At 59.3% G+C, this 12865-nt stretch overlaps 1 protein-coding gene across 2 annotated transcripts in view; it reads right to left on the bottom strand.

Annotated features, from left to right (window-relative positions):
- The window catches only part of IQGAP3 (IQ motif containing GTPase activating protein 3), a 30107-nt gene that overhangs the window by 15190 nt on the left and 2052 nt on the right, over nt 1-12865 (bottom strand). For both annotated transcript variants that reach the window (XM_053278421.1, XM_053278422.1), the window contains exons 3-19: nt 11778-11934; nt 11419-11496; nt 11207-11283; nt 10704-10771; nt 9879-9992; nt 9119-9282; nt 8164-8251; nt 7532-7695; nt 6816-6903; nt 6485-6648; nt 5184-5344; nt 3857-3972; nt 3195-3358; nt 2127-2217; nt 1388-1555; nt 1132-1274; nt 91-261 (exon numbers count right to left, since the gene is read on the bottom strand). In XM_053278421.1, coding sequence (XP_053134396.1) covers nt 91-261; nt 1132-1274; nt 1388-1555; nt 2127-2217; nt 3195-3358; nt 3857-3972; nt 5184-5344; nt 6485-6648; nt 6816-6903; nt 7532-7695; nt 8164-8251; nt 9119-9282; nt 9879-9992; nt 10704-10771; nt 11207-11283; nt 11419-11496; nt 11778-11934 — 2176 coding nt within the window. The remainder of the gene's footprint in view (nt 1-90; nt 262-1131; nt 1275-1387; nt 1556-2126; nt 2218-3194; nt 3359-3856; nt 3973-5183; nt 5345-6484; nt 6649-6815; nt 6904-7531; nt 7696-8163; nt 8252-9118; nt 9283-9878; nt 9993-10703; nt 10772-11206; nt 11284-11418; nt 11497-11777; nt 11935-12865) is intronic.

Genomic DNA, 12865 nt, shown 5'->3' with positions numbered 1-12865 from the left:
GCTCAGCCGGGAGTCAAGCCCGGGACAGACTCCCTTTGCAGCTCAGGAAAGGGAGGCCCGGGCGGGGGGGGGGGAGAAGCCGCTCCCTACCTGGATCTTAATAGCAGCCGGCACTTGCCGAGAGAAGAGGTGCCGGTGGGCCAGGAAGGCCTGCCGGGCCAGGAAGCCACGCATGCGGGCCTGCAGCCGGACGACCAGCGGGATGCGGGATGCCCACAGGAGCTCCTGGTTGTGGGCCGCCGTCACACTGGCGATTGTGGACTGCAACCCAGACACACCATTTGTGTATTTGAGCGGGGCGGGGGGGGGGGGGAGAGGGGTCAATGAAGGGGAGCCGCAGGAGGAATGAGCCGTACTGGAGATGCTCTTGGTCGGGATGACTGGCAAGCCAGGTTTTTTGTTTGGGGGGGGCTGCGATCCCCCCCAAGGTCCAGGCATCGGTTTGGATGGGCTCCTGGACCCAATAGGAAGCAGCCTTCTGCAACGAGTCAGACTTTGGGGCCAGAATTGTGGTTTTGGTGTTTTGATTTGTTTCACGTTGTGCTGTAAACTGCCCAGACCTGCTAGTTTGAGGTGGGGCACATATATATATAAAAACTGTGAAATAGAAGACGTTGCCTCTTTACTCAGTTAGGAGATTTTTGCCGGGTTGGGGTTAGGGGCTTATCTTCTACCCAGCCACGCCCTGGTCCTAGAATGGCAGGTGAGTGATCTCAGTTTGGCCCGACGGGGCCACAAGTTGGACGCTGGAAATGCTCAGCTATGGACTTCTCCCCCTGCCCCCTTGAGGGCAGGGCAAGGAGGAGGAGGCGGAGAGCCCCCAGGTGAGAAACTGATGAGGGACAGTTTCCAGCAGGCACCCTTAGCGGGCTTTATACACATTTCAAGCGTCCCACTTCACAGCGCGTTCCTCTCGGCCCTCGCGTCAAAGGGGGCACGATCCCCAACTAGACCCCGCGCAATCTCAAGTTACGGAAGGGACACGCAGCGTAAGAAGGTGCACGTTTCCGTTCCAAGAGGGGAGAGAGAGAGAGAGAGAGGAGTGGGGTGGGAAACCCAGAGAGGGAGCCAAGCCTCCCACCACAGCGGAAGGGGGTCCCCAGAAGCGCCCTTCTGTAGAGCCCCACAGACCTGGATTTCCTCCCGGCTGAGATGCGTGGCGTGAAGCAGGCAGGGGCGCGGCCGGGCCCACGAGCCCTCAAACGTCTGCAGGCTGAAGTAATACTCGGCCCCGTCCTTCAACCGGTGCCGGACCCAGTGGGCTGTGGGGGTCCCTGGAAGCCGGATCAAGGAAGAGGACACTGGGGAGACCATGCTGTGAGGAAGGACACGCTCGCTGGGCCCTTGGAGAGCTCACAGACGCCCCCCCCGCCCCCGCCCCACACACCTGCGGGCTTCCTGGATGCCAGGAGGCCCCCCAGCCGCGCCTGGTAGGCCCTGGCACACTCCGCCACCACGCCGCACAGAGAGACGTCCGGGTTGCGCAGGACTCGGACCGTCTGTGCCGCGTTCCCTTCCTTGATGGCCTGGTTGATGGCAGCGAGGCCCAGAGCCACTGCGGAACAGAAGGAGACCAGCATTGGGGGGGGCTGGGGGGCCATTCGGGGATCCCCCCGGCCACTGCCCTGCTTGCAGACGGCGGCTCAAACCCATGAGGGCTAGAGGATGGCGGGAAGGGCTTTCGGTCCGCTGCCTCAAGGGCTCCAGCAGCAGACGGACGTGGGAGGACTTTGGCCCCACAGAACCTTTTAGGTTTTTCACCCAGAACCCCTCAGTCAGGTCTACCAACTGAAGCTGGGGGGCTGGACACGGAAGCCGGTGCAGGGTGCGGCCAGGGGAGGGGATGCCCCCCCTCTGCCCCCCATGAGCCTCAGGTCACATGTCCACCACAAATGACATCCCAGCGCCCGCACCCCAGGGATGCCAAATGGCTTATAGTTTAAGCGGTGGCTGCCATCACTGAACTGGGAGGGAGCTGGACACTTTTGGCAGCCTACTGCAGATCAGCTGGGGGTCAACCAGAAGGCCCCACCTTCCTCTGGGCTGAAACCGCAAAGTAGCGGATTTCGGCTAGACACTGGGAGGAATCTCTCTCTCATACACCCCCCCCCCAGTGGGATTCATACTTCTCTTTGCTGCTTGGGTGTCCTGGTTGGCTCTGGAGACGCCCTCCTGGATCTCCTCCCACCACAACATGGCTCCAGCATCCCCCGTCACCTGGGGCAGCAGAGAAGGTCAAGAGGGCTCCACTGGCCTTGGGGCCGCAAGCAGGGACGCTCCCCTTTGCTAAGCAGGGTCTGCCCTGGTTTGCATTTGGATGGGAGATGGGGGTGTGGGCATGGTCAGGTCTTCCCCCGAGGGAGCGGGGCCACCCTGCATTCTGCTTGCCTGCAGAAGGTCCCGAGTTCCCTCCCCAGCAACGCCTCCCAGACAGGGCGGAGAGAGCTGCTGCCAGTCTGTGTAGACAAGCTAGGTGGGCCGAGGGTCCAGCCCGGTAGAAGGCCGCTTCCGGGGTTCCCATCACAGGATGCCACGGAGGTAGCAGGAGCCATTCCAGGGCATCGCCAGGGGAAGGGTGTGGGTGGAACGGGGAGGTCTCCCAAGGAGGAGGGTTAGAAGCCGGGCTGCGGGGGCCCCTTTCCAGGGGAAGGGAGTTCCCAAGAAGAAGAAGAAGAAGAAGAAGATGATGATGATGATGAAAAGTGAGGGAGCTCAGAGAAAGCAGCCGCCACCACCACCACCAGGGGTCAGTTCAGCCAGCCATGCCTGGGCCAAAGGAGTCCACGGAGGCCCACAGCTTTTCTAAAGTAACCTTCCAAATCCATCCTGAGCAAAGACACACGCCTCTCCCGAGTACCACAAGGCGTGAGAGAGAGAGAGCGAGAGCGTGCCAGCATAGCATAGTGGTTAGAGTGCTGGACGAGGACCGGGAAGACCCGAGTTCAAATCCCCACTCAGCCATGAAACTCACTGGGTGACCCTGGGCCAGTCCTGTATCTCTCAGCCTAACCGACCTCACAGGGTTGTTGTGAGGATAAAAACCACCACGCTCACCGCTCTGAGCTCCTCGGAGGGCGAGCGGGATATCAATGCAAATAATAAACAAGATGTGTGGCTGCTTCAGATGCCACCCGGACGGCCCCAGCCTCCCCTCTTAGAGGCACAGCCACTCCAAACGCCACCCCTGCTCCTACCTGAGCTTTCTGCCTCCGTGCCGCGGTCAGCACGGCATGGTACCGCTCTGCCGTGGGAAGCGCTACTTCGCAGAGGCCGGCAGCCGGCAGCAGCAGGGCCGTGAAGGTCTTCTCGGCGTCACCCTGCTCCAGAGCTGCGTTGATCAGCCGGATGGCAGCAACTTCTGTTTTCCAGAGGAAGGAAGCAGGAGAAGGAGACTGGGAGGGAGGGAGCAACCCAGATCCCAGAGGGCTCCATGGACAGCCACGGAGGGCTGCCTGAGAGGCGTGCCATGGCTGCCCCCGTCGCTCGGCCCAGGACAAGGAGCAGAAGGAAGGGAGCCATGGCAAACCGAGCCCGCTCGGTAGATCTCAGACTAAACATTTGGAGAAGTTCCCCAGGAGCTGAGCTGTCGGACAGTGGAACAGCCTGCCTCATGCAATGCTGGAGGTTTCCGGGCAGAGGCTGGACGGCCACCTGTCCGGGAGGCTGGAGTCCATTCCGGCCCTGAGAAGACCTCCCGAGACCCCTTCCGACTCCAACGCTGTATGTCCTAAGCTGCATGCTGCCGAGAAGCCTCCTGGGGCTGGGGGAGAGTCCTGGGGGCTCCCTCCGCTCTCCTGGTCAGACGCACACACACAGCCCACTGAAGTGAAGGGCTTTGGGCAACAAGGACGCTTACTGTCGCTTTCCTCCTGGGCGGCAACATTCACGCCGTTCACGGAGGCCTGGATCTCGTTCCAGCCGAGGAAACCCCCCAGGAGCCGGTTCTTCTGTTTGGACAAGTCCTCGAAATAGCTGCGGAATTAAAGAAGAGTTCCCTGATGGACAGCCTCTCATGCTCAGGGCGGTCTGCAGAACGGAAGACTGACTCCGAACTTCGAAAAGGAAAAATGCAGCCATTTGTAACACACCCAGCCGAGAGACACCAGGGTGGGAGCCAGAGGGGCAGAGGCAGAGATTTAGATCAAGGCGAGGGGAGCTGGTCTGGTGATAACCAACACGAAGGAACCGAGGAAGCGGCCATAGACGGAGTCAGACCATTGGTCTGTCTGGCTCAGCATTGTCCACCCAGACGGGCAGCATCAGGAGCCTGGGTGAACACGCCGCCTGGGAAGGGGCAGGAGGTTACCAGGAGCTTCCAGAAATCAGGGCAAGCAGCCCCCCACCACACCGGACGGTTTTCCTCCAGGGGCAACTCCACCTCCCCGCTCGGCAGCTAAACCCACGTGCTTGTCTGCAAAATGATCCTTCCCGCTTAACCCTGCTTCCACTCCTTCCGCAGTTTCCCTCTTGTCCACTTCTGGATTGCAAACCCCTTGGGGCAGAGACCTTGTTGCAAAGCACTATGTACAGATGGAGCTATATAATCGGCTCTCTGTTTTGAAGAGTTTGTGGACTGATTTGTCCCCAATGTTTAGGAGAGCACCCTCTTCGCTATGAACCCCGCCGCCTATTAAGATCTTCGAGGAGGTTCGTCTGAGGGTGCCGCCTGGTGATCGCCCCAAAAGGCCTGCCTTCTCTGTCTCTACCCCCAGGCTCTGAAACGCACTTCCTGTGGAGACTGAGCAGCTCCCTCCCTGCCGGCTTTTTGGAAACAGCTGAAGACCCACCTCCCCAGCCAAGCTTTTTAGCCCTCTGGTAGTTTTCATGGGTATTTTAATGTGATAGTTTTATAGGCTTTAATGGTTAAAGTTTCTTGGATTTATTGCTGTAAACTCCCTGGAGACTGCAGCAGTGGGCGTTATACAAGTATGTTAAAAGCAGTCCATAAAGTCATACTTGGTAGTTCCCTACAGATACTAAGTTTTGCATCAACAATCCTGTCACTGCAATTAGTTGAATGCCCTACTTTTCACACTGGAATATGCTGGGGGGGGAGAGAGTTTTTTTAAAAAATTGTATTGTTTAAAGTTTGATGATATTCAGAATTCCTTCGATTCTCTCCAGATTTTTAGCACTCGGTCAAGAATCCTTATCGGCTGCTGGGCTGGGGACAACGGGCTCACCGCTGAGCGTGGCTATCCTCCAGCTCCGAGAGGCCCAGCCTGGGGCTGGCCAGGCTCCTCCAGCAGCTGCGAGCGTCCCCGTCCTCCAGGGCCTGGTTGACCAGCGCCACCCCAGACAGCATCTCCACCGCCACAAAGAGCTCCTCTGGGACCAGCTCCCCCTGCGGACAGAGAGGCGATGCGTGAAGGGACTGACGTTCTCGCGGCGGCAGATTCTGCAGGCATGCAACATTCAGTTCCGCGCCAAGAAACACTCAGTTCTGCAACTCATCTTGATCTTAAGCTGCATAATTCTATGCTCTTTCTAGCCATGTGCACACACACACACACACACAATATTGTGTATCCTTCCTGTTTCTGTACTGCCTGATGTATATCCCTAGGCAGCGTACATACTTTAAAATACAAGTGTATAAAACATTACACAATTCCGTAACACAATTACAGAACACAACACAACACAATGAATATTTATATACTGCTTTTCAACTAAAATTTCCAAAGCAGTTTACACAGATATCAATCAAGTAAATCAATCAATCGGCTCCCTGTCCCCAAAGAGGTCACAATTTTTAAAAAGAAACATAAGGTAGACCCCAGCACCAGCCACTGGAGGGATGCTGTGTTGGGGATGGAGACGGACGGTTGCTCTCCCCCTGCTCAATAAAGAGAATCGCCCCTTTAAAAGGGGGCCTCTTTGCTCAGTTAGCATGAGGTTTTCAGTTTAATAAAAACAATTAAACAGTTTGAAATTAATATTTGTTAAATTTTGATTAATCAATGCTATTTGTAAAATAATTGGGGAGGGGAGGAAACGAGGGACCTCTCCATGGTTCCTCCACCCCAGAGAACCCTCCCTTGGAATCGTTTCCTCCTCTCCCCCCCGCAATCCCAACATGAAGATTATCATCTCCAAGAGGGAGGCTATGGGGTGTTGGGGTCTCGAGTACAGATCCAGAAGATCTTTTTCTCCAGATAGCCTTGGATTAAAACGTTTTGCATCCGGTTCTTCCAGTTTCTAGAGAAATGCATGCCAGCAAGCAGAACTGTATTATGTTAGAACCTGCGAGACAAGCTTTTAGGCTGGTGCTCCAGAGGCCGCCGAGGGCTGCCAAGGAGAGAGAGATTCACGGCCGGGGCGCTGCCACACCCGGAGCTTTTCCTGCATCCCCACAGAGCCCTGGGCCGAAAGAAAGGTGGCCTCTGGACCCGGGAGGAGCCCGGAAGAGCATGGGAAGGCCGACACTCAGAGGGGCCTGGAGCCCACCCCAGCGAGGTCGCCCCACACGCCTGCCCCTCACCTGCAGATGCTGCCTCTGCAGGGCAGCCAGCTCTGCCTGGTACAGCGGAGCAGCAAAGGAGAAGACCTCCGGCAGCTGCGCCTCGGGGCGCCTCAGGGCCCGCACCGTCTCTTCCGCCACTCCCCTCCGAAGCGCAGCGTTGATCTGGCTCACGGCCTGCCTCGCTGTGCGGAGAGGGGGGGTGAGGGTTTCATTATTGCCACACCAAAGTGGCGAGGAAAGGTCCCGGGACAGAGGCGGGCCAGCGCCCAGAGGCAGCACAGGGGTCCCCCGTCTGGGGCCTTGGCCCCTCCGTCCAGGGGCCCCCTCCCGGCACGCCCCCCCCACTCACCAGCTCGCTCCCGACCCCCCCTTTCGTTGGCTGCATAAACCCCGGCCTGGATTTCCTCCGGCTCCAGCAGATCAACGTAGCCCAGCTCCTGCACGGAGAGAGAGAGGACCAAGGAGAGCAGAGCCGTGAGGGCGGGAGGCGAAGCCGCGGGGAGAAGAGCCCCTCCGGGGCGGGGGGGACCGTCCGTGCACCAGGAAAGCGGGGCTCCTGGCGACGTCCGGACCAGCCTGTGGCCCTGGTCTCGAGGACTGCCAGACACTGGGCAGAAAACTGGCGCGCAACGCTTGGGGGGAAAAAATTAGAGGAAGGGGAAAGGGGGAGCGAGGAGGAAGAGGACAAGCTCTGCTGGTCTCTGTGGTAGAGATGATGTCCGAGAGAGAGGGAGGGAGAGGCAGCGCGTGAGGGGGCTGCAGGGGCTCCGAAGCCCCAAGGGGAAGCTGAATAAGGGGTCCAGCCCGGCCAGCACCACCACCCCCAGTGACTAGCTTATGCAGAACAAGGGGGTCATGTCAGCCTTGCCCAGCTTGCGTCTTTTGCGCCCTGGGTTTCCTGGTGCAGAGCCCAAAAACCAAGAGCAGGGTCCTAGTCGCCACGGCTGGGCCAGGTGGCCACGGACAGCATCCCCGCCACGCCAGAGCCCTGGGGTTCCCAAGGCCAGAAGCAGCCGAGTGGCCGAGCGGCTGGCAGATCGCATGGCCCCGATCCCCAAGCCTTACCAGGGCTTTCTGCTCCCGGTCGCCACTGAGCTGGTCCAGGTACCAATCCGCGTTCTCCCGCTGCAGGTTCCTCAAGGCCAGAGCGGGATCCTGCAGAGCGCAGTGCAAGGCCTGGGGGTCCTGCCCCTCCAGGGCGTCATCCACCACTTCTAGCGCGCCTGTCACTGTTAAACACAAAAAGCAACCCTAGGAGGAACATGCAGAAGACCCCAGGTTCAGTCCCTGGCAGCAACTCCAGGCAGGGCTGGGAAAGAACCTAGAGCCTAAAATTCCGGATAGCTGCTGCCAGTCAGTGCCAACAAAACTGAGCTTGAGACACCAGCGGTGAGACTCAGTAGGCAGCGGCTTCCTATATTCACATGGGAACTCAGAAGGGGAGACCAAAGCCGCATCACGGCTCACTTCAGATATCACGCCAGACCACGGTCAAGGAAGCCCGAGGCCGATTGGGCAAGCCATGGTTTCCTATCCGCTGCCAAACCAGAATTGGAAACCGTGGCTGGAAGCAGGCTTGCAGGCGGCAGTTTTCTGCCAACGAAGGCATCAGGGCAGAATCGTCCCAGGCATGGATTCGGAGCCTGGTTTTTCTACCTCTGGAGTGGCCGTTGCGGAGGGGGCAGATCACGGCTTACCGTTCACCTTGTCGACGTTGCTCTGGATCTCGGCCTGCGTCAGGCACCAGGAGTAGATGTCTCCCCCTTCCGGGACATCTTGCAGGTGCTGGGCGAAGGAAGGAAGGAAGGGACACCATGAGACCGTTCGGCATTCCCGGCTGCGGTCAGGATAAGCAAGAGCGACTAGCTGCAGAATCCACGAAGGGCTTCTCAAGCCGAGGTCCTTGACGGTTGCCCGGGGGCTGCGGAGCACTGGAGCTGAAGCCGCCGCCAGGGACCCCGGCCAATTCTGGGGGCCACCAAGAGTTATTTCCACCAAGTCAGGGGGGCCTCAGCTTGCTGTGGTCCAGGGCAGCCCCCTGTTTTCATCGGGCAAGCGTTCGTCCCTGCTCTGCAGAAGGGATTTAGTATCATGAGCCCTTTCGGGGGGGGCAGGGGGGAGGAAATATCGCCTCATTGTTCTTCTTCTGTGTTGAGGGCTTCAGTTGAGACGTGTTCTATAAACGGCAGCCGCAAAGGCCGTGCCGGAGCTCAAGAGGAACTCGGGCCACCGGCTGTCTCCCAAGCGAGGGCAACCGGACACGGACCACATCCCCTCAGCAGGACGGAGACCCCCCCCCCTCCCAGGCCCCCTCCTCCCTTTGATGCGGGGCGGTCTTTGGCCAACACGGAGCGAGGCCAGGCCACCCACTTGGCGAAGGACTGCAGCTCAGGGCTGGCGCTCCTGCTGCTCTTCATGCAAAGGCCTCCAGGCAGGGCCCTGGGAAAACCCTCGCCTGGAACTCGGCGGGGGGGGGGGGGGGCGCTGCCGGTCAGAGCAGGCAACCCTGAGCTGCAGGGACCACAGGTCAGACTCAGCAGCAGGCAGGTGTACGGGGTGTGGGGCCCCGCTGGGAGGAGGATCGTCCAAGGCAAGGCAAAGGGAGAGCGGGCCCTGAGCCCAGCCAGCCCCTCTCCCGGCACCTGCGCCCACCTGGTTCTTGGCCGCCTTGGCCCGGTAGAGCATCTCCTGGTAGACAGCAGCCAGGTTCTCCCGGAGGTTGGCCAGCAGAGCACTGGGGTTGCGCAGGGCGGCGGCCGTCTGCTCCACAACCCCGGCCTCCACGGCTTCGTTGATGGCCAGGACCGCGGCGTGGACTAGCAGGGGGAAGCAAGGGAGGAGCAATGAAGGCGGGGAGGCACGCCCCACAAGAGCCCTCGGGGGCGACACAGCAGCACCGCCTCTGCCTCTGGGCTGGAGGAGAGCAACGGGGGACGGTCCAGAGGGGTCTCATGAGGGCCGGGGGCACCCACGGTGGCGCAGGGAAGACGCGGGACCCCACTGCACACAGAGCGACGGGGCAGAGAAGCAGGCTGCCGTGGTGGCAGAAGTCGCGGGGGAGACCCCCGGGTGCGTCCACACAAGACTCGGGGGGGAAACGAGCTAGTCCTGCAGCAGGGACCATGAATGGTTCTTCTTGCTAAGCAGGCGCCACCTTGGTTTGCAATTGGATGGGAGACCACATGCAAGCATTATCTGCTGCAAGGCATTCCCTTTAGGGGATGAGGCCGTAACTCAGCGGGAGAGCACCAGCTTTTCACGCAGGAGGCCCCAGGTTCAATCCCTGGCAGCATCTCCAGGTAGGGCTGGGAGTGATGTCGGCCTGAAACCTAGGAGAGTTGCTGCCAGTCAGTGTGGACAAGACGGACCAAGGGTCTGACTCGGTATCCGGCAGCGTCCTACGTCCACATACCTGCTGCTTCATCCACCGAGAGCTCGCTGACGAGGATCCCACCGATTTTGCTGAAGACTGGAAGCTGCAGGCCGTATTTATCCAGCTCGGACCTCATATGGCTTATTTCTTCATCTGAAGAGGAGGAGGACAGGGAGAGAGAAAGGGAAGTGGGTTTCGCTTCCAAATCAGGCATCAGAACCCAGCCCAGCCAACAGCCACCTGTCTGGCTCTCCTCCCCACCGACTCCAATCTCTAAACCCCACGGCCTCCGGAGGCAGCCAGAACTCTGGGGGACCAATTGAGATGATGCACCAGACCAGAGAGCTGGCCTCCTCCCCAGTCCCCCCGCTTGGGGCTGGCATCGGCCTTGGCAAAAGGACTGCAGCCATTAAGATCTGTGCCTAGAGAGCCCTGCACCGCAGAGACCTCCAGGGCTGCTTTTGTGGCTCAAGAGCATCTGGGGACCCCAGACTGAGGACCCCTGTTTTAACTGGAGCTGCTGCCAGGGATTGAACCCAGGACCTTCTGCATGTGAAGCAGGCGGCCTGTCGCTGAATGAGGCGCCCTCCTCATTTCACAGGTTTATATTTTCTTCAGGCACTTTAGCTTGACCAAGGTCTTAACACCTGGCTCTTCTTAAGGCGTCTTTGCATCGACCCAGAGCCCAAGGAACACGGCCGCCTCAAAAGGGAACTCCAGGCTCCAGAGTGGGTCCCCACCGATTCCCAAGAGTGGATTCCCACAAACCCTTCCCAACAACAGACGTGTGCAGAGCGGTTGTCCTCCCACGGAGAAGCCCCCGCAGAGCTAGCTGCCGCCACCTCCCCCCCATGACAGTCCTACCTGTGAACTTGACTTTCCCGTACAGGTCTTGGATCTGGGGAGCCAGCCTGAGTCTGAACAGGAACAAACTGAGGAAGGAAGGAGAGAGGGAAAGGTGGAGCTCCTCTGGAACAGGCTGCGGAGAAACCAGCGCGGGTGGGCGGGTCGTGGGGAGAGACGATCCGCGGGGAAGTGTCGGAGCGATCCGAGGCAAACTCAAGCCACAAGAACCGTGAGGTTGCCGGACAGCCCCGTTAGAGCACCAGAGAGAGGAGCTAGGCGACTTCAGACAGGGCATGAGAAGAGCCCTCCAGAGGAGAAGGCGGCCAGGGTTTCATGGCCAAACGCTAGCCCAAGATGTTGTTGACTAGCAAGGGCAGGTGGGAAGCACTCTCTTTAGCCGCATGAGATATGCAAGAGACTGAGGTAGCCGAATCTACTGCCCCGCTTCAGACCAGACGAGGGGGCCTTGGCACCAAAGAGAAAGAGAAAGGTGTGTGTGTGGGGGGGGGGTGGCCTCTCACCTCAGGGCATGAATGCAATAAACCACGCGGGGCATGTTCTTCTTGTCATAGATGTCCGTCGTCTCGGGGTGGAAGATCTGTCGAGAAGGAGAGAGAGAGAGAGAGGCGGGCATCTCAGTGGGAGCTCCTCCACGGTGGTTTTTTGGGGAGGGGCAGGAAATCAGATTTCCAGGCCAACGGGCGCAAAGAGAGAGGACAGTGGCATCCGTTACCGTGGGGAGTCCCACGTGGCTCATGGCCTCCCGCCAGCGGTTGATGTTGTCTGTGTGACGGAAATGCAGCCCACACGCCTGGAAGGAGGAAGGGAGCATCGTCAGAGCAGCGCGCAAAGCCGAGTCGGAACTGAATCGAGGCAGCTGCCGGGCTCCGGGTCAGGCTCTCGGGCAGCTCAGGGTGTTCTGCTCGGGCGGGCAGCAGCAGCTCCCCAGGCAGGGAACAGGGGCCGGCCGACCCCGGGGTCCTCCACACGCCAAGCAGGGGCCGGGCCACTGAGCTGCACCCCCCGTCCCCACCCCCGGGCTGAAACAGGCCAAGCCCAGAGCCCCACTTCCCCTCTGGCCTGGAGTCTCGCCTTGAAGTGGGCCTGGTCCAGGTCGTAGATCTTCCTCCGGGGGACCACGTCCGGAGCAAAGAAGTGGCCGAGCTTGGCCAAGATGACCCCGTTCCGCAAACTCTCCTCCAGTTCGGTAGGCGAGGCCAGCTCCTCCTCCAAGCAAGCCTCCATCCAGCTGGGCCAAGCAGAAAGGGAGGCTCTTTATTTCCCCCCGCAACACACATGCCCGTATTCTGCATTTACCCGAAAAGAAGACGACCCTGAACTTAAGACCACCCACCCACCCCGCTGCCACTTTCTAATATCAAAGAACTCGGGGGAACCTGGCTGGATTCGGGATTCAGTATAAGGCTGCCAGCAGCTCAGGTTTCCCACCAAAGGGGCACTTCATCCTGCACCCCTTTCCAACAACAGCTGGGCCGATGCAGCCCCAAGTCCACAGTCCGGGCTTGAAGGCTGTAGCCTTGCCACAATTTCTGCCACCCGCTCACTGACATTTTGGGTAGACGGCCTCTGATCAAGGAGGCTCAGTTCAGCAATCAAGGCCAATCTCCTCCTCCTCCTCCAGGAATTTGCCTAACCTCCCCTTAACGCCAACTAAGCCAACCACCAACTGTGGCAGTGAGTTCCACAGGTTGGTTTTACGTTTTAGGTCAAGTGGAGGACTCGCTTGTCTGTTCTCTCTGTGCTGCCAGTCAGTTCCGCTGGGTAACCCCAATGTCTGTGTCCTGAGAGCGGGAGCACCGTCTCTCTCCACCCCATGTAGCTCCATACCAGAGAATAATGTTACGGGGCAGCTAACAAACAAGCAACAACAATTTTATCTTTATCATGTATTACGAAGCCCTGCATTTTAGTAGTAAGAACAGTAAAGCACGTCAAGGACAGGACGGGGAAAAGCTGGTTGGCAGCAGCAGGACACGGGAAAGGGCCCCCAGCGGGTGTCTTCGTGGACCACAAGCCAGCGGGGGGATGCAGCTGCTGAAAAGGCTAATGCCATCCCGGACCGCATTGACAGAGGTGCGGTGTCTTGATCACGAGAAACAGCAGCCCTGCTCTATCCTGCACCGGCCAGGCCTCCCTTGGAACCTGCTGGCCAGTTCTGG

Source organism: Hemicordylus capensis, chromosome 14 (genome assembly GCF_027244095.1).
Source record: "Hemicordylus capensis ecotype Gifberg chromosome 14, rHemCap1.1.pri, whole genome shotgun sequence".
Classification (NCBI taxonomy): domain Eukaryota; kingdom Metazoa; phylum Chordata; class Lepidosauria; order Squamata; family Cordylidae; genus Hemicordylus; species Hemicordylus capensis.
Note: the sequence above shows the minus strand (reverse complement) of the source record. Positions and strands in the feature narration are given on the sequence as shown.